Source organism: Calypte anna, chromosome 3, assembly GCF_003957555.1.
Source record: "Calypte anna isolate BGI_N300 chromosome 3, bCalAnn1_v1.p, whole genome shotgun sequence".
NCBI lineage: Eukaryota > Metazoa > Chordata > Aves > Apodiformes > Trochilidae > Calypte > Calypte anna.
In genome coordinates, this window is record NC_044246.1 from 92,144,781 (window position 1) to 92,166,304 (window position 21,524).

A 21,524-nucleotide genomic window follows, 5' to 3' on the forward strand; every position below is an offset into this window, starting at 1 on the left:
AGATTAAAACTTGATCTTAAAAAATACAAAGAACATGTATAACAGCTAAATGAGTCCCTCTAGAGTTTGTGTCTAATCAGATTCCGTAGAATTACAAACTCTCTTGGATAATGCTGCTCGTGATTTAATAGGAAATCCCAACAGGGATTGTATTTGCTGTTACAGTAGCTAGCAATAACTTCCATGAACACTGAAGCAACCAAAGGAATGAAGCCCAAAATGAAAAAACCCACAAATCCACTTGCAGTGTGCTGGGAAACCTGCACAATTTCCATGTTGTCAGTGGCCCAGCTGGTCTCTCCTATCCCACGTCAGACTAAATTACTTAATAGAAGTCCCCTTGAGTTGGTATGCTGAGATTTTAAGATCAACATTTTGCATGAATCTGAACTTCTGGGGCTGGAGCAGGGGTGTTTGGTAAGTACTAGTGGATGTGTTTTCAGGTGGTGTCAGAAAACAAAACTGAGGAGCACGGTGTGAAACCTGACAAATTCTATCTATGGACTGCAGCCTGAATTTTTAACTACAGGATGGTGTTTGTATTAGATGAGGTGTGAGAGTCTGGAGGCAGCAGATTGAGAGCCTCCTACACAAGGTACTGTGTATCACTGCTAGTCCAGCCAGGGCTTTTCAAAGCCAGTACCCTTGTGATGCATTTCCATGTACAACCTCAGCTTTTACTTGGTAGCCAGTACATCACACTTGTGTGCTGTTTTGTCTTTCATGCTTTCCAGAACATCACAAAGCATCCCCTGCCAAATGGGAAATAGATTATATCAGTAAGTACTGAAGGGCTATGAGGTCCAGGTGGGTGTTGGGTTGCTGTGCTGGGTAGCTCTCTAAAAGTCTTAATGGGAACTTTGGTAGCAAATATGCATGCAGATAAGAAAGTTTGATATAAGGGTGTTCCAGATTTGGCTGCTTTCAGATAATCTTTTTAGGAAAACAATATTCTCCAGTGCTGGTAGGCAGCATTGGCACCACTGCTTTTAGTAGCTTGCTGGGTCAAGTTCTCTACTGGTGTGTCACCAGGAGTGGCTGTAGGTCACAGCCTGGAGCAGGTTCAGGGCGAAGAGACAGAAGTCCTGGGCAAGGTGCACTGCTAGGCAGCAGGGAAGAAAAGCTGGATGAAGAAGGGGTGGAAACTCCTTGTGCTGTACCAAGAGCTGGAATGTGTTAATAGCTGGACTGATGCTGTCTGTATCAACCGTAAGCTTTCCATGTCCTTTAAATGAGGCTCTGTCCTGCTAGTAATAAATAGTCCCAACAAGAGATGGTTGTAAATAGATGTCTTGTTTGTAAAATGACTCTTTTTGGTGTGGATGTTGTTTTGGTTTTAGTTTTGTTTTGGTTTTTTGCCAGCAGCAGAAGAGACTTAACTCACAGGATGACAGAAAGATGTTTGTGGGTAATAATTTGCATAATAATTTGGGTAATAATTTTTTTTTTCTTTGTCTGAGAAGTAATGAGACAAATACAGACTGAGGAATCTTTTTGTGAAATAGCCACAGTTACGGGAATGAGGGGGAAAATTAAGGCCAGTTTCAAGGCATTCAAATGCAATTCTTTATTCACAATTAAATAAGTGTGCAGCTATCTTCTCCAGTATTATTTACCGTGTTCATAGTTAGTGATGGTTTTTAAGCTTCTGTAAAGTTCAGTCTGAACTTCTTTTTCAGTTGATTCTTAAAATTATGTGCCAACGTCTTTGTGTCTGAACAAAATCTTATCATTTAATTGTTTTATTTTGTTTTTATTATTTACAAGGTGGAATATATGTTAGTAAAATTTGACCATGAGAACAAGAAAGTGCGCTTGGTGCTTTGTGGTGAAGAAGTTCTTCAAACACTGCAAGACAAGGGAGAGAAGGTAAACCCCAAGTGAGTAGCTGTTTCCTGTGTCTTTTTTTTTTTCCCTCCTGTTATGATAAGTGCACAGTTTTGTAAACCTGGATTAACTTTCAGGTCTGCTGTCAGTAAAACTGTGAGCCGCAGAGAGCGATATTTTCAGATAGATTTGGGGTGCAGGAAGTGAAAGATTTGAGCACACTTGCAGGCACATCGTGCACCTTCTGTGTTATGCCTGCAAAAAAAGATGCAATGGTGAGCCCACAGAATTTGCCATTTGGAGATTTGCTTTGTCTTGCTGTTTTTGTGTCTTTGCCTACACAATAAATTGGTACTAGACCTTCCCTGACCTCTAAAGGCTGTGTTTATGCCTCTGTATCTCTGACTTCAGTAGTCTGTGAATGCTGTAGAGGGAATCCTGCTGTCTCTAAAAGAACTCTCCCATTTTTGGCAGAATGAGGAGGGCAGATGTAAGGACAGCAGGGAAGTTCTTCCACGTCCTCTCTCATGGAGTTTTTGGGAATAATAATATCCCTATTTCAGCTAGCCAGAGAATTGCAAACTACCTTTTAATCAATGGCAGCAGAGAAATGAGATCAGAGACAGCAAAGCGTTTTTGCCGAACAGTCAAATGCAGGTCACAGCTCACAGGAGGGTAGAGAAACTCCATGGTAGTTATGGAAGGCTTTTGTGCCTTGGGCCTGCCTGCTTATTTCTAGGTACCTTCACCTTGTCTTGCACCACAGGTTCCCTGTTTGTCTTCTTTAATAGAAAGACTATTGAAAACCTGCAAGAAGGATACCTTTGCTGTTAGGCTCCAAACCTTTACTGCCAGAAGAACAGTAGTGGAGATGTGGCTCTGCTTCTGGTAGAGTGTGCTCCATGGAGATGGCATGGCTTCACAGAGAGATGGGAAAGATTGCTTTTCAAGAGTGACTACGTGCACTAAAAATTCATTGCGTTTATTAACCTGACAAATTTGTGAAACAGGACTGGGTAGTCACAACCAAAAGAAAGAAGAAACTGAGCATAACTTTTGCCTTGCCTTAGACTGTGAAAGCAGTTGAAGGTGCTATCTTTTCCATTTTTAGTTAAAGGCCCAAGAAGCAAAGCTTGAGACAGATACTAAAGGTGATTGTAGTTTGATACAGGCAAATCCTGCTTACTGCACTATACAGCAACACTGCTTACTGCCAAACTGTGCATTAATTTCTTTTCACTGCCTGCTGGCTGTGACGTACATTGGAAGGTATGTTGTGTTGCTCCACTGAGTAGTCAAATTTAGGAGATTTTTCTTGCAAGTTGCATTCAATTCTGAAAGTCTTGCAAATAATCCCATATTTCTTGAAGCTGCAGAAATATTTAAACAATGCTATTCTTCTGTTATAGCCACCCAACACTTTGGCGACCAGAATATGGAAGCTATATGATTGAAGGGACACCTGGACAGCCATATGGGGGAACCATGTCTGAATTCAACACTGTGCAAGACAACATGAGGAAAAGAAGGCAAGAGGCTGCTTCTGTGCTCAAAGAAAATGAGGCTGTTTGCACTGTGACATCATTTCCAAGGTGAGATGGTTGTTGAATTATAAAGCCACGTTTCCTATTTTCCTTAAATGTTTTTTCTCTTTATTGCATATACATAAACTGTTCAACTTTTGACTTCCATTTGTTTCCTAAGATTCTTATTGCAAATAGACAAACTAATAAGCATCTTATGTGATTTCATGTTTTTATAAGTTACTTCTAGTCTGTGATAATTTTGTAATATACCTGAACATTTGTAACATAATGTATATAGAGTAGAATACCATCTTGAATTGATGTGGCAAATCATATACAAAAGATTTCTCTTTACCTGTTTTGCAACCCTTGACCTTTACAAATAGCAGTTTTGTAAAACGTGGCTAACGTACTTCTTTGCTCAAGCATATGCAAACTTTAGGTGGCTTGAAACACACAGTAAAACTAGAATGTGATTATCCTTACCAAATGAAGACTTAAAATTTCTGTAATACTGTACTTATTGAATCTAGAAAGCACTTCTCCTGGGTTCATAACACCTTTACAAAAGGCAGATTTTCTTCTCTGTATCTTCCTTGTAGAAAATAAACTGGCAGCGGATTTATTTATGGTTTATTCTAGCTGGTCTGGTCAGTTCAGATGAATGAATGATAGTTATGGCTTCAAATAGTAAAAAAAAAAATAGTTCTGCAGTAGAAGAGAAGCAGCTCACCATAGTGGTTTGATCTCGTACAGTAATGGCTCAAAAATTTCTTGCTTGTTTTGTTTCCCTCATGGGTTTCTTCAGAGTTCTAAAACCACAAACCACTGTGAGACTTGATGTGTGTATCATTTGAAACTACCAAAAGATTGGTTAAGTATGTTTTTTTTAAACAGGGGTAGGTTTTAGAGATTGGTTGAGAGCAGAGCTGGATAAATGACTTCAGCAGTTAATGTTAGCCTTCACCCTATAGAGAACCTGTTTAAAGCACAGAATGCAGCTAAGTGTCAGTGTATGACAGGTGCTAACACACTAAAATTGTGTGTACTCTGCCATTGGTACTGTGAAGTTTCCTGCTTCAGCTACTGAAAAGGTCTGTGTTTTACTGTCTAATGAATGGAGTAGAGTTTTAAAGTAAAATGAAATAATAAAAAAAAAATATTAAAACAGGAAAGATCTGCTTTAACCATCAAGGAAGTTGGTTGTTGGCAGTGCTGACTTGTAATGGCAACTGTTTTAAGACCTCCTTTTGGTAATTCTAACACATGTAGGTAGCAGTCTTGGATGAATTGTCAGAAATACTCATGGTGGGACAAGTGGGTTTTTTTGTTTCTTTTTTTTTAATCTCTTATTCATCTGCTTAGAATCTGATAATTTTAAAGTCACAGGCTGTCTTTGTACAATTTTGGTTCTTATTGTTGTGTTCTGTAGGTTAGGTGTCCCTGGTTTACGCTGCCAAATATAACACCAACGCCTATAGAAGGAGGTAGCTTCAGAAAATCCCTCTTTTTCCAGATGAAGCCATCAAATAAACATCCTAGATTTAGGTAAGGATATCTAGGTAGTGTGAATGAGAGCTGAATATTTTCTCTGCCTAAATATCATAGGCATACAATTTATTTACGTTCTTGGAGTGAAGAGCTGTGTGACTAGTTCTTGCAGCTATGGTGTATTATCTATCAAAGGGATTTAATAAAACAAGCTGTTAAGTTCAGATAACTTTATATAGTAGTTCATGCTGTTATGGGGCAAAAGATGTTGATTATGCTTCTGCAAAATTGGTTCTTGTGTGAAATCCCATGGGTAACCACTCCCATCACAGTTAATCCATGTCTTGCTCAGCTATGTCACAACATCTCATTGTACTCAATAACTTGCCCGAGTTGCTCTGAAATGGAGCACAGCATTGAGCTACTTGTATAGTTTGAGAGGGGTTTTCATTGTAAGGTGAGACTCTGGAGAATGCAAATAATTCTCTTTAAAAACAAAGTATACGTTTTCACTGGCCCTTCTGTCCTTCAGGTCAGTAGCCTTTCACTTCTGGCTATTCCATCAGCATCATACTGTGAAGTCCATCAAAATACGACTGACTTTACCTGCATAAAAATGTTGCATCTGTTAGAGTCTCTCTTAAACTAGGAAAGACCTGTCCTAATGGAAAATGCTCTAAATAATTAGAGTTGAGGCTCTGAAACCCTGAGAATGGCTGAGAAGCTAGCTCCAAAAACAGTTGCATAAAGAGCAGCTTTCAGACATTTCAGCAAACTCTTTTTTTTGTTGTAGTACACTGACCAGAAATATTCGTCACAGAAGAGGAGAGAAGGTTGTGATAAATGTACCAAGTGAGTAAACTCAATCTGTCTTTTTAATTTTTCAAAATAATTGTTCAATCTAATGCAGTCTAATGTTACTGAGTACCTGCATTTTTCTACACAGTATTTAAAGATAAGAACACACCATCACCATTTACTGAAACATTTCCTAATGATGATGGAGAAGCAGCTAAGGCAGCTAAGCCAGACTATATATACATGGATGCTATGGGCTTTGGAATGGGAAACTGTTGTCTTCAGGTAAAATGCATTTGCTTTCAACATATTACTGAATGTTGTCTTCCCTAAGTGCTCCCCTTTATTAAAGACTTATCTTGTGTCTGATTTATGTTGTTTAATTCAACTGATGCATTTTCAGACTAGCAAAACGGGGAATAAAACAACAAATGTAATCTTGTACTTGGAGGGTAGTCTTAAACTCCATGTGTGTTTGCTTGCATTATGTTTGTTTTGTGGTAGTGTTCAAATGTGATCAGATGCCTTGCTGAAAGGGTGTCTTGAACTGGTCAAAACCCCATTTGATCAAGAACCTTCTGGAACTCTATTTTTGAAGTATGGCAGATCATCTTCCACTTCGTTCTTCTTTCAGACATGACCAATGGACTCAGTAGAAATGAAAACTGAGCTGTTTTGTAGCAGCACATGGGTTATTTTAGTTTCTCACTTGGAAATTTTTCCCATCTTCACTGTTCTTAGAACAATAAAAGCACAAGGAGTGACAAGAAGTCATTGGGATATCTTTAAAAATAAGTAGCTTTCTCCATTGTGTAATTTTACACAATTTACAAACAGCATGAATTCCTGTACAGAATTTATCATTCTTAAATATTTTCAACTATCTGCTAAGAAGTCATCTTCTCTCTGCTTGTACCATGAACCTACCATGGGTAGCTGTGTTCTGTTACTACATGCTGGAGATGATTTTGCTTCTGTTTTTTCCTCTACTAGCTGCTCTGGGAGATGATTTTTGCTTCTGTTTTTTTCCTATTAATGCATGCTCACTTTGTTGTTTTAATTTAATTTGTCTAGGCTACTGTTATCTTACAGTATCCTCTCTTTTAATCCAGGTGCTCTATCTTGGAGTTCTTTAATCCTTTACATATCTGTTTGTTTTAAATGTTTCTGTATTATAGTAACCTGATGCTAGGAGCTGATGCCTTAGGTAATAGCAGTGTATTTGTTGATAAAATCTTCCTGTTGCTACTGCCATCTGGGAAACAGAGCTAGGAAGAGGCTAGTGCTAAGTGTCTAGGGGATTAAAGGAAATTCTCCAGGCTCTTGTTTTACAGTGGCAGAAATAAGCCCATTCAATCTTCCCTTTGAGATTGGTACAGTGTAAAGACTGAATAGATAAAATGTTCTTGACAGCAGCTAAGTATGATTTCTTGTCACTAAGAGACATAGAGAGAAGCTGATAAAGTAGTAAAGTGCATGTAAGTAACACTGCATGGTTTTACAAGGTGTTAGGTTTGATGTGGTCTATTTTATACCATCTCTTTTCTATATAAGACCAATAGAAAAAATACATCCTTACCATTCAGTCTTTGCATGAACTTGGTTAGAAGTGTGTTAAATTCCTTTTCATGGAATGCCATTTTACTATTCTCCATTCTTGACTAAAGAATACAAAGTTCATAGTTTTGTTACCATCAAATAGAGAATGAAAGCAAGGCTATCAGAAACCAGGAATTAAATGTAACAGGGGAAGGGAAAGTGCCCATCGCTGTGTCAGGTGAAAGAATTTAGGTGTCTTGATCCCCTCCTCAGGCAGGCTCCCTAGTGCTTGAAGTCCAGAATTAGTGATGGGATACTTTGCTTAGCTGCCTCTCTGCAAGAAAATTAAATAGTCTTGTCTTTTCAGAGAGCAGTTTGTTTTTATTGTGCTGGTAGCCACTTGAAGGATAGACCCAGAAAAAGGATTTTGTCTGCCATAGACCTTTTTTCTAACTTGGCATGTTTTAGTGAATGTTGGCTGCAGATTTATAAAGAGAAACAAGCATAAACAAATCCAATAGTCCTATTACACATACACACCCACAAAAAATAATAAATCCACCCCTGAGCATACCAGTGAACTCAGGAGTTTTTTTGAAAAGTTTTGCTTGGTTGATTTCTTTTACGGCTTGCTTGGGGTTTGATTTGGCTTCAGTGGCAGACTGAGAAGAACCTGCATGTTTTGTGGGATTCTCTTAATTATAATCCATGGAAAAGGAAAATCTGTTTAGCTGGTATTCCTCAGGACAACAAGTAGTGATGGTGATTTAGAGCTGTAACCTGGTGTACGGTGTTACAGTGCTGCTCTTTTACTGTGCCTTTTTTCTGGCCTCTAATGCAGGCAAAAGTGGACTCATCTTAAAGGAAAAAAAAAAAAAAGGTACAGTGGACATAAGGATACTTACTTTCACAGGTTTGCAGGATCAAAGAAGGCATCTTGACATGTTCCTTGAAACAAGAGTAATTGTCATGTAAACAAATGTTACTTGTACAGTAATTTGACTATTGTTTAAGTAGGTTCCTGGCTTATTTCCTGAAGGTGCGTTACTGACCCGTGTTACTGTAGATGTTAACTCAGTTTTCTTTGGTTCTGTCAAGTATTTGTATATTTAGCCTCACAGCCAAAGCATTGTGGTCTGAAATCTTTTAATGAGCATGAAGTGGTGGAAGGATCTTGTGATGTAAATGCTGCCATACATTTGGGGGCCAAAATTTGCCTAACAATTGAAGCTCGGGGAGGAACTCACAAAAAATAAACAAGAAAACCATTAGAATTTATGGTATCATAATAAGTTTATTATATCATTGATTCCAAATCCAGGAGAGGACTCTGATCACACTATGATTATACAAGCTGTGATAGCAACTGTGCTTCTTCCAACAGGTAACATTTCAGGCTTGCAAGCATTTCTGAAGCAAGGTATCTCTATGATCAGCTAGCCACAATCTGCCCCATTGTGGTAAGTAATGGACTTCTGTCACAATCAGCTCTTTGTTGTGTGGAAACCAATACATGTAAAAAAATAACATCTAAATTAAAGAAAACCAGAATGCTAATAATAAATTTTGGCACTGAGAAAAGTGTCAGTCTGTTGCTAGGTTGTTGTATGAACACTGATTTATTTAATATGTAAATGACACTGCAGAGCAGATGATGTTTGTTTCTTCTCCTTTTGGCCCCTTTCCATATGCATGAGGCGTGTTAAATAGTTCTAGAAGTAGATATCGGACAGGTTTTACTAAAATGACACAAGCTTGTCCTTAGAACATGTTGTTTATTTCAACTCTGGTTATTTATTTTAAATTGGTGTTATAAATGGTTTCTGCTTGCAGTTTTGAAAATTGGTCCCTTTTGTAAGCATGTGGTTGTAAACAGGGGTTATAAAAACAACTGTTGGTCTGGTGTAGGTGGTAAGCAGAATCTGCTCTCAAGTCAGGTATGTTGAAGCTGTGTCACTAAGGTGCTTGGCCAAACAAAAATAAACAAACCTGTTGCCAAGTGAACTTCTGGAGTTTGGAAGTGTGCAAGCAGAATATTTGGTAATTTGTCATGAAATTGGTTCTTGCCTCTGTCATCTTTGTGTTCCTTAAATGCTTCTCTGTAGTACTAATAAATTTGGAGAGTGTCAGATACCACTTCTCTAACACTAACCCTTCATCCAGGTGTTCTTCTAGAGGTCCCAGGTTAGAAATTTGTGGTTTTATGGACTTCAGCTGTATGTTAAACTGGAATAATATGCTTCAGTTACTTCTGGTCCAGCAAATTTCACTTTACAGTGGGGTTGTATGTTGCTTTTTGTTCCTGGGCATATCCTTTGTTTTCACATTGGGCTGTTTTATTTTAGATGGCACTGAGTGCTGCATCTCCATTCTACAGAGGCTACGTGTCTGATATTGACTGTCCGCTGGGGAGTAATCTCTGCAATCTGTCGATGATCGAAACAAGGGAAGAGAGAGGGCTAGAGGTAAGTACTGCTAGTAGTAGGTTTTCTGTGGTTTTCCAGGGAAAAAAATTAAATTTACTTTAGTATCAAATTCTGCTTGTGCTCTTCAGAATCCATAATGAGGGAATATTACAGTCTTTGTGGTAAATATTGCAGAGGTAATGCAAACATTTATCCTGGTTGTATAGCTTATATTAGCAAATACATTATTTTTAGTTAGGTGTGGAATCCCAGTAGAGCTTTGCTCTCACTCCTCCACAGCTTGTTGAAAAAGGTCTCTCTGTGATGAAACTTTGGAGTCTGTGCTTGAGCCAAAAATAGCAAAATAGCAAAAATTGCTAATATAGCAAAATAGCAGGCGCTGCTGAGTAATCCAGTAGTATATACGTGAATAAATAAAGCCCAGTTTGTCAGAACTTGAGCTTAAGGACGTTTGTCCTGACCAGGAATTGGCATTCACAGCACTTACAAGGTTATAGAAGAAAAATTTTTAAAAATCTACTAGAAATATTTTTGGATGTTTTAAGAGCATCTCTAACAATATGCACATAGTGGAACTCTATTGGTATGTGTTTGCAGTAGGTATAATAATGCTTTCCAGATATTTTGGGTGATGGTATATTTTTGCTTTTAGGAGAGTTCTGGGTCAGTGTGTGATGACTGCTTTTTTTTGCTCTGATACATACATCTGCAAACAAAATAATCATAATTCCAAGATTGCTTTCTATTAAATCTATTTAAGACTTATGCTGTGAATAATTTTAATTGAGGCTGCAGGGTTTTTAGAAACTGGATAATAATTCTCACATAAGTGTCATTAGTGAGCAAAACGTAGATAACATTGTTAACAAGCTGTTAAAATATTGTATTCTTAAATTATATAGCCACTGAAGAACAACCATTATAGAATCAGTAAATCCAGATATGATTCCATAGACAGTTATCTATCTGAATGTGGTGAGAAATACAATGACATTGATTTGACAATAGACAAAGATATCTACGAGCACCTGATAAAGGAAGGTAAGTGTTTGCTTCGTTATGAGCAGGTTAAGAGTTATGCTTGCAGTGTGTTGGCAATATTTTACGTTTGCATTCTTGCTTTTCAATCATTGTACATCCCTCAGAGTGACTCCTTCTCAGGAATTATCCGTTCATCTTGATCTTGAGCGTTTTTGTAGAGTTTTCATGTGTAATGGAAACTGTCCCTAATTCCAGCTTGAGAAGATCAGTGTTTGATGCATTAATGTTTTATCTTTATGGAGAGGGCAGAACTTCAGGAAACATGGCAAGAGGTACATCAGAAAACAGGATACTCGCTGCTGTTTTCAAACAGGAATCTGTTCTTTTTTATTTTTAGTTTTTTCTCCTTAATCGTTTCCTTCCTTCCTGAAGTCATCATTTAAGCTCTTAACAGGATGTAATGTGGTGGGTTGAGGTAGTATTGCAGAGATGGATGTTTTCAGTTTTGTACAACAAATAATCTCTCAGAGCCTGCTTTGCTATGTGTGAATTGTTTGTTTGAACTTTCATTTTGTAGGTATTGACCACCTTTTGGCACAGCATATTGCACACTTATTCATTCGAGACCCGTTGACTTTGTTTGAGGAGAAAATACATCTAGATGATGCAAATGAAATCCGACCATTTTGAGGTTGTGTCTGATTTAGAGGAATTTAATAAATATATACATAAAATGCCTGTTCTTTGTAGTACTATTTAATTTGAGAATGGCTATATTAACTAAGAACTTTTTTCTGAATTTTTTGCTTTGTCTATCTCTTTGGCTTATTACTTCACAGTTATAAGCACATTTATTTATTTGCTTTATCATTTATTCAAGAGAAGTTGGTGGCCTATACTTTAAACCAAATAAAATCTGTAGATCTGAACCTATAGTTTATAAGTGTTATGGGGAACTGTTTCCTTTTATGGTTTCCTAAAAGCTGTTTTGCATAATGTTTTTGTATAAATCTCTCTTATACAGCTTTATGAAATAATAGCTATGCTAGTAATATGTATTACTATTTGGGATGCATCAGTCTCTCATAAAAAAAAAAAAAAGTCAGCTAAATCTCAGCCCCTATCTTTTCCATAATCCTCAAACAAAATAGCATGAAAAAAGTGTAATATATTTGCTTTTAAGACAGGTAGTTATACTTTAGCTTCCAGAAAGTCATTCCATTTAGTTTGGAAGTGCTTCTCTAACTTCATGGGCTGTTCCAGGGAAAATATTAGGACTGTAGCTATCTGGTTGTTTTTCTTTTATGTTACAGAATTATGTATCTCTTGATTGTGACAGATTATTTCATGTGCTTTGCAGAATATTCAATCTACAAACTGGCAGACTATGAGGTTTAAACCGCCACCTCCAAATTCAGATATTGGATGGAGAGTGGAGTTCAGACCCATGGAGGTAAGGAAGGTGTCAGTTTGCACAAAAGCACATTTCCTTTCAAGTGGAAAGTACCAGGCACTCTGCCATTCAGGATCCAGCCCTTATTACTTATGCAGTGTTTTCTCCCCTCTCTGAATTGCTAGGCACAAGTGAAGTGGACAGCAGTGTTTAATCAGACATGGACTATGGGAATTTAACTGTCAGGAGAAGCTACTGTGGCATGCTAATGGATTTGGGGTGATTAGGAAAGGAATTAAGCTTTTATTAAAGCAACAGTAAACAAAGCCCCATTTAGCTTCTAGAGGCTCCAATACTTTTTCCTGGTACTAAACAATTCCACTGTCATTGTTTGTTTTACAAAAGTGGTTTTATTTTATAGCTGTCTGTATCTGAGCTCTGTGAATTTTATCCCTTTAAAGTTGAAATTAAAAGCTAATATACATTTATAATTACACAGAGAGCCTGAAGGTGCAGGTTATTAGTCTTTTGCAACACGAGTGTGTTTTGGCATTGGATTAAAGGGTTTAGTTTGGAGTGTGTGCATGCCTTGTGCATTTGAAGTCTCTGCTGGTGATTCCAGCTTGTGCATCACCATCTCTGCTAGCAGAGTGTGTATGAATACAGGTACCAACGTGAATGTTCAGGTTTTAAAGTTGCCCTGATGTTTATCATCTTCCATGAGTATATTCCCACTATGTAATTTAATCATTAATCCTTTCACATCCAGGTTCAGTTAACAGACTTTGAAAACTCTGCATATGTTGTGTTCGTGGTATTGCTAACGAGAGTGATTCTGTCATATAAACTGGATTTTCTCATTCCTTTGTCCAAGGTGAGCATGAAAGCTAACTTGCACTGTCTGATTTTTATCCCCTGCAACCCAGGAACTAATATTGGTGCACTTACAGAACAGTAATTTTTTTCTTTCAGTTGTCATCTGTACCAGTATTTTTAATTCATTTCAACTCTACATTATTAAGCAAATAGTTTACTGCTCACTCATGGGATTAAGTTTATAGAAAAATACTGTGAGGATTTCTGTGATGCCTAACAGTGTCTGACTACTGCAGAAATGTTGGGAAACAGCATTGTCAAAATGCTATTTTGAGACCACAAAAGGGCATGTTTTCACATTTTACATGTGGGAAAAATAACCTGTGGAGGTCAAAATGAGAACTTTAGGTATTAATTTTAATTTGGATTTTGCTTAGGTCTTGTGTTCTTATTCTCTTTTTTTGTTGGTATCTGGTGGGGAAAGGGAAAGGAGGATTTCAGCATGTTTAGTGTTACACAGAATTTGAATGAAAACAAAGTCACAGCTATGACTTGTGTTTTGACAGACCAGCCATGCAAAATGTGTTTTTCCTTAATCTTGTCCTCACAATTGTTTTGAGTGAAACTGTCCCTGTATGTCTTCTTTGGCACCTGAACAGGAAATGTCTTTAAAAATGGTAGTGCTGTAATGTTACAGGTAACTTTAGTAAAGGTCTCATAGTGCAGAAGGCTTCTGACAGATTGTATACTAGAAATATTGCCAGCACTGGCTACAGTAGTGATTTTAATTAAATGGAGAAAAATACCGAATGTGTAAATTAATAGTAACCATACCCTACTGTTTGTGTGATTTCTAAAAAGATAAATTCTCTTCTTGATATCAGGGGGTTCAGACTTCATAAATAATGCAGCAATTCAGCATTTAAAGTGCATATTTATGTTGTTGTTTGGAGTGTCAGAAAAGTGCCAACATTTTGAAATAATGAATGCTAGTTAGGACTGAGAAAGAGATCAGGTATTGAAAGAGCCTGAACAGAGCTGAGGGTAGCATAAAATTTTCTGAGCTTGCCAAGCAATTTGGCAGGTAAGGCAACATAGAATTAAACAACCATTGGTAAGTTTGCCTCTTTCAAGTAAAATAATACAGGTTTACAGGGCTAAGTGTGGTTGCACTCCAGTCAGCTAGGACTGGAGTTCTTTTTAACTTTGAAGACAGCCTGTTGTGTAAATAGATTTTATAATCTAAAATTAAGGAAAACACTTGAAAACAAAGCTTTGAAAGGTGAGAAGTGAGGAATATTCATTGCCCTTAATTAATGGTCAAAACCAAAAAATTGGGTAATGGCAAAGGCCAATCATATCCCTTCTTCTGAAGACAACACAGTTAAGCTAATGTCCAAAAGCTGTGTGATGTTGATTCCCTGAGAACATAGTGACCAAAGAACAAAATCCTCTGTCCAGAAAGATAGAGCAGTGCTTATGTCATTTGCAGAGCATATGAGCAATGTTAGTTTGAGACTTCTTGAAAAGTCTGCAGTTTACAACTTTTCTTACTAGCAGTCTAAATTTATCTAATAGATGTTTGGGTGTGGAATAGCTACAATTCCTATACCAGTTTACTGGAATTCTGTTTCTGAAAGTTAGTACAGTGATAATTCTTCTAAAGACTTCAATTTTGTTAACGAAAGCATCATATTATGGCTAGGGAAGTGCCAATTTTCTCCTTCTGTACTAATTTGAATTGTAGCTAAATAAGCAAAGAAGTCTGCCAGATGGGATGCAATCTGTTTTCATCCAAACTTAGAAGATTAGTATAGCATGTTGTAACATAATACTATTATCTTTTCTGCTGGAGACCTAATTTCATAAGGCATCATCTCTTTATGGTTTTGCCCTGGATACCTAAAGAAGGAAGCAAAACTTAGCTCCACAGCTTGGCTTTATGTGATGAAATAGTAAGAAACATAGTAAATGTTTCAACTACTAAGACCAAAATATGATGGTTTGCAAGAATCCTACTGTTGCAGTGTCACAGATCTCTGAAATACTTGATTTGACAGGTGGATGAAAACATGAAGATGGCCCAGAAAAGAGATGCTGTCCGGCAGGGACTGTTTTACTTCAGAAAGGACATTTGCAAAGGTATCACAACAAGCTGTCTGATGAATACTGGTGTGGCTGTCTAGGTATCTCTTGCCTTGTAACTGTTCCTTCCTTTCCTCCTGTCACCCACGAAGGTGGAAACACTGTTGTGGATGGATGTGGCTCTGCACAGAATGGAACGGGCACTACTGACACACAAGAAGAGTACACCTTAATGAGCATTGATACAATTATAAATGGGAAGGTAATAGTCTTTTTCTACATACAACTTTTCTACATACAACTTTCCCTTTCTTTCTGCCCTCTGAGAAACCAGTTCAAGCCCGATTTATGCTGACTCTGTTCTTTTACACAGGAAGGAGTCTTTCCTGGTTTGATCCCAGTTTTGAATTCCTATCTTGAAAACATGGAAGTGGATGTGGACACAAGGTGCACCATCCTAAACTACCTGAAGCTAATAAAAAAGAGAGCATCTGGTATGTTCAGCATTCTTGGGCATTGATTTTCCTGGCATTTTTCTGTGTAGACAAAAGCCAGGCTGTTCTCTAGTTTTCAGCTGGGTAAAACTGGTGGCCGCTGGGGCTGTCTGGTTAAGTGTTAAATCATAGAAGCAAAGGACTGGAGTGTGTTGTCTGATTTAAGTCTGGTCCTGTCTAATGGTAAGTGTTCCATGATGCATTTTAGAACTTAAATTTGGAGTAATCAATAAAGTTACAGTAACAGCTTAGAGAGTAGTCTTACATACCAGTCCAGGATTTCTCTTTCAGCACCACTTACTGCTGCTTTTGCCATGATATTTTTCAGTTGTGAGCTCTGGATTATTCCAGTTTATTCTCAATCTTAAACCCAATGTTCCTGACTGCAGCCTGTCTAGCACGAGACATGCCCACAAAGAGTGGCCATTTTTCTGATTTCTCTCCTGAAATGGTGAACACAGAGCACTCATGAGAGTTAACTGCTGGCACCTTATCTTCTCTGGCTTTAACCTTGCCCTGACAGTTCATCTGTGCTTCAGTGGCATCTTCTCTTGCAGCACAGTTAGGTATTGCCCTCCTGATCTCCATCAGGCTGGTGTGTGACTGCCACCACTCAGTGACACTAGAGATTTGCTGGGCAGACTGCAGCTGCTGACCACCACCAAGTATTAATGAAAGCAATATTAAGGTAGCAGCATCAAGTGATCTTTGTCCTGGCTCCTGGCTGTCATCTTTGTAGGCTCTTTCTCAGCCAAAGGTGGTGCAATAATCACAGTGCTTAATGGCTGTTCACACATGATTTCCACAATCACTCCCTTACCAATCACTGCCTCACCCTTCTTAGAGCAGTTACACTTTTGGTCCCCATAAAGTCATACAAGAAGAAATGCCACAATTTCATTACATGCTCTTTCAAAAATGTAATTCCTGTAGTTTTGAATGTTTAAGTGGTCTTCCCAGCTATTTTATGGTATACCTAATAGTTCCTGCATTGTAGGATGTTTCTCTACTCACTTCTCATCAGCATTCATGATTTTGTAAACTTCTCTAGTATATTGTTGCTTCCAAACTTGCAGTTCCCTTTGTCTTGTTTCTACTTGCTTGGTAGTTGTCTCACACCCTTTTTCGGTCTGTGGTTCCTTTTCCTGCTACTTGTTTTCCAACTGTGACAATTCTGTGATTCTTGGAGACCTGCACATTTTGACTTGAAGACACTGTAAATTTATGTGGCTCCAAAGGATGAGGAGCGATTGGGCTGCCTGACCACTAGGTGTCTGTGTTGCTCTGGGCTGCACTTGTTTTCAAGTTTCTTCCTCACTGTTGGCCTGCAGTGGCTCTTGGGCCAAAAAATGGGTCTCTTTTTATTCTCTGCTTATCTCCTAACTCAACTGATTTTCTGTCATACTCCCTGCTTCTAGTTGGTTTGACAGTTTCCATGTGAGTTTTGGGTGCCTGCAATAAATAATGCTTCTTGAGTATATTTTTTCTGCCCTCTTTTTATATGGAAGTGTGAATTTGCGGCTTGTTTATTTAAAAACATGAGTGCTGGGTTTTGAGGGACATTTTTATTTCTAATATCCTTTTGTATTCTGCTTTTTTTTCCTGAACATTTTGCAACCTTTCTGATTTTTATTAGTGTACCTCTGTTCAAAACCACTAATAGGTTATTTTTAAGCAGTCCTGGATGCTTTTAATTTGTGTGTTCTTCCTTGCTCTCCCTCACTTGATTCTTCTTTTTGTACTATTCTTAAACCAAAGATTTCTGAGGTTCCAGTAGCTAGCAATGAAAGTTTTACTGAGTTCTTCAAGCATCCCATCAGCCTACCCTAATGTCTTGGTGTCAGTCATCTTACACTAGCTGAGGTTTGCTTGCATGTGCTGCATTCAGGAGTAAGATTCAGTAGCCTAAACACAGTCAAAGGAGGCACAGCAAAGGTAGCAGCTGAGTTGGATGGTACAAAATTATTTTTTAAATATATAGTTGTTGCAAAGGTGTCTGTTAGTTCTCTCAGCCAGTTTCTCTGTTAAGTGACATGCTTAAGACCCCTTGCTATACCCGCTGTTAGTAGCACTTGTTCTAGTAGCTACTTCTCTCTGCATTGTCTCATTACAACATACAAAAGCTTGGAGGTGGCACTAGATGAGAGACTCTTAGACTGTCAGAGATCTGTCAGCTTAATTATGACTGCAGTTTAACCACACTAAAATATATATATGTATAGGAATGTATTTCTCATTAAAGCATGAATTGTTCACTAATTGTGTATATAATGCATAGAACTTTAAGTGTCTTTCTTACTGCTAAATGAAGTGTATAAACTGAAATCTGACTCGCCCTTCCCCACAGGAGAATTAATGACAGTTGCTCGATGGATGAGGGAATTTATTGCACAGCATCCAGACTACAAGCAAGATAGTGTGATTACTGATGAAATTAATTACAGCCTTATTTGGAAATGCAACCAAATCGCTCAAGGCCAGGCAGAGTGTCCTGAACTCTTGGGGGTAGGATTTAATAAGAAACAAAGTGGAAACAAAACTGGCTCTTTGTAATGAATGAATGTTTCTTAAATAACAAAGTTTAAGCCTTTTAGCAAAGCACTAGTGAAGATACTGTGAATCTGGCACAGTTTCATGGTGTGAAGACCAAAACAGGGATACTGCACTATAAAATGGGCCAATCTGCCTAAATATTCGTTTAAGGCATCCTAAAATGGGCATATTCTTATTGTTGAGGTTTATACAATGTACATGTAAATAGTAAAATATTTTTGATTAACATCAATGTATTTTAATAACATTGTATCTAAAGTTATTGTGAATTAGCTGGTAACTTTTTTATGCTTATTCTAGAAAAAAAAATTGTCCTGGACAGCTTTGTAAATGTAATGGTACTTGTATATTATATGCATTCCAGTTACTGAATGTTTACTGTAATTTTTTTAACCTGGAATGTGCTAAGTAATCTACCTTATTGTGTAAGAAAAAAAAAAAATCTTCTGGACCGGTCTGAATCACAGATACTTCTTCCTTCCATTTGGGATTTGAAAGTATGTAGGAACATATACAAGCATGTGCATCCTATTAGTGAGTCTTTACAGCAGTTTCTCAGTTGCCAAATAACCTGCATCCACTATAAACTGTAAAACTCAGAAAAACAGATCTGCCTTCATTCAGATAATGCCTGCAGGTGCATTGTTGTGTTTTTCCTCCCCCATCTGAAGTAAATCTGTGCACAGTTCATAATTTTTCCTGATGATTTAAGAGAAAAGCAGTGAAGGGGGAGATGTGGTGAAAGAAAGGAAGAAATGAGAGCTGAACATAAAGCTTTCTTTACAAAAGAACCAGAGAGATCTGCTCTGGACTTCAGCAGCACCCCTTAACTGCTCTTTCTCCCACATTATTGCTGTTCCCACAGCTGTCAGTGACTGCAGCACAAAAACAAGGACCTGAGCATTCTTCCTAAAGGTTGGATTTCACATTTGTCATTCATTATTAAAAATATCTTTGTCAGCATGTTTATTTTCTGTAAGGTACTTTATGTAGATAGCTGAGTTACCTACATAACTGTAGGTATGGAAAATTTAATCCCTTCTAGAAAATAGTTATAAAGAAATTATGGAATGCACTAATTCTTTGAATTGGAAGCCAGTGCTGGGGAGTGACTGTAAAGTATTTAAAACTATACATTGCAACTGTAAATAAAGCAAACTTAAGGGGCCTTTTTGATTTAGCTTCTTAACTGACTTCTAGGAGTGAATTGCAGTAGGGGTAGATTCCACAAAGCTTGATGCAAGCATATATAAATACTTAAGGTGTAATGATTTTTTTAAAAAGAACTAATGGAGAAATTGCAATGAAGAGGTGCACTGAGAATAAAGTTTAGACTTTGTTTTGTTGTTCACAGGTGTGCTTTAGAGAATAAAAAAAAAAGAATGCTTTTTTTCTGCAGTGGTGAATTTGCTTTAAGATGTACACATATGGTAATTTAGTTTCTGTAATAAGGAAATAAAAATAAAATTTGCAGAATGTGTTGCTCACTTGCATGATGTGAACCCACATATTCATACTCAAAAAAGGATGAGTTGTGTTCCTGGCTCACCTTTTACTCACTTTGTTCACAGTGAAACTTCTCAGGGGTAAAGCGCATTGTCATGGTAGCATCTCTCTGACTACACAGCATCAGGTGCTGTGTTTAGATGACCCCTAAAAAAAAGTCAAAATGCTTTCCTACTGGTACTGTATTAACAGATGTCCTTTTTCCCTTTCAATTGACATTAAATCACCCTTCTGGCCTAGGAGTGGCTACTGTCCTGTGAGCAAGACCAGATTTTGTTGTGATGCCTAAAAGCTGTGGCTAAAAGTTTCCCTCATGAGTTCTTGTATCCATGCTTTCAGAAGAGACAATGAAGATCAAACACAAAGCTGCTGCTTGTTTGTTGAGGCATTTGTGGTTATGGTATCTTAGCAGCTTGCATTCCCCAGGTGAAGAATTAAGGTGTGTGCTCCAACCTGTTCTGCTTGGTGTGGCAGTGTGAAGGCTCTCACAGGGTGAACCAGAGTTGCTGCAGGGAAGTGCTGCAAGCTTTGCCACTAGTTTTGAGTGTACCTTAGAGGTCATATCTGCACCCACTCCAAAGTGGAGAAGCAAGCCTAGGGCAAGCCTCAGACTCTGGCTGACCTTTTTGCAAAGAGCATGAGCAACTCCCTTCAGCTATGAATTTGGAATTTTGGGTTCTGCAGTCATGAAGTGTTTTAATGGAAATAAAAGGGAGGGGAAGAAGCATCAAGCACCTGAGGTGAAATGTGGTTGATTCCTTTCCCAAACATCTTAGTAAGGTGCCAGTGTCATTGTTTAAGCACACCAAATTCAGAGGACAATTGCTCTCTCTGTTGCTCCCATCCACCTTCCCAAGGGAAGATAAAAGGCAAATAAAGAGAGATGTAAAGGTTGGAAATTTAAGAGTGGAAAAGGAAAAGGGCAGTAACACATGGGATAAGGAACAAATCTGTACAAATACAGCTTACACAATACCTGATCTCCGTGGCAGACAAGTGTGAGAGCCCTTTGAGGCAGGTCTGACTTGGGAGAACAGTCCATGGCTCTTCCCAAGACTTGATGGATTTGGATTCTGTGGGGCACTGGGCAAACTGATGGGAAAGTGTGAGGCTCTCCAAGACCTTGGAGCACAGTGAAGCACCAAGGAAGAAAGGAGCAGGAAGGGCGTCAAGCTTCCAGTCCTCTTGGCTTTTATAGAGTATGGGAGCAAATGGGAAGGAATACTGACACCTCTTTGTCTGCCCCCTCCTAGATCCCTCAGGGGCCTAAAGATCTCTCTTTAGGTCCTTGTATTGATACAAAAATTTAGCCTTGTCTGCTCTTACCATAACAGTCAGCCATGATCTCTGATGTGTTGTCCCCAGTTCAACCCCAGTAATTTGCTTCATGCCTTCCACTCAAGTTTTGAGCTAGAAAATCCTATTTTGATTTCCAGAGGTCTTGATGCTATAAACAATACTCTGATGCCCCATTTTCTTTAAGAGTGTCTATTCAAGTACAAGTGTCTTTATTTCTGCATTATTTTAGCTATGCTTTTATACCCTGAATATGCCCTGAATCTGGTGGCTTCTTTTGTGTGTGCGGAGCTCTAAAGTTTGCTTTTTTGGGAGTGGTGCATCAAGAGCTTCATACAATATTTTGGTCCTGCAAAAGCAACCTGACCTCTGAAACAAGCACCGTGCAGCTTCTAGGATTCTTGAAAAATGACCTCATCTTTTGTTTGCAGTCATTTTGTTTAATTTTTTTCCGGGGGTTAAATTTGATGTGCTGGTACAGATTCGCAGCAAATTTGAGCAAGGTAGTTTGCTACACAGGGAGCTGGAGACAGGGGTGGTGATGGCTGAGTTTATTTCAGCAGCTTGTGTGGATGGTGAAAGCCGGGTTTCAGCAGGAAATGATCCTTGTACTCCCATCCCAAGAGACAGACACTCCTAAACACCTCTTAAGGATAAACAGCAACACATATGCATGCAAACAGATGCTAGTAATGATGTTCTCTACTCCAGAGGAGCAGATGAGGGGACAGAAGTGCAGGAGTTCACCTTTCTGCAGAGGGTATCAGAAACTGGCTGTAGATTGTAATGCTGA

The 21,524-nt window shown here is 38.3% G+C and overlaps 1 protein-coding gene across 1 annotated transcript in view; it reads left to right on the top strand.

The window, feature by feature from the left end:
* The window catches only part of GCLC (glutamate-cysteine ligase catalytic subunit), a 31,291-nt gene extending 11,875 nt beyond the window's left edge, over positions 1-19,416 (top strand). The window contains 17 exon segments of the mRNA XM_030446791.1: positions 1,768-1,880; positions 3,237-3,419; positions 4,791-4,901; positions 5,638-5,696; positions 5,791-5,927; positions 8,566-8,583; positions 8,585-8,641; positions 9,527-9,646; positions 10,510-10,648; positions 11,166-11,263; positions 11,265-11,279; positions 11,949-12,041; positions 12,751-12,855; positions 14,858-14,939; positions 15,035-15,144; positions 15,256-15,376; positions 17,724-19,416. Of these exon segments, the coding sequence (XP_030302651.1) occupies positions 1,768-1,880; positions 3,237-3,419; positions 4,791-4,901; positions 5,638-5,696; positions 5,791-5,927; positions 8,566-8,583; positions 8,585-8,641; positions 9,527-9,646; positions 10,510-10,648; positions 11,166-11,263; positions 11,265-11,279; positions 11,949-12,041; positions 12,751-12,855; positions 14,858-14,939; positions 15,035-15,144; positions 15,256-15,376; positions 17,724-17,929 (1,767 nt within the window). The 3' untranslated portion in view covers positions 17,930-19,416.
* Positions 19,417-21,524: the final 2,108 nt, after the last annotated feature.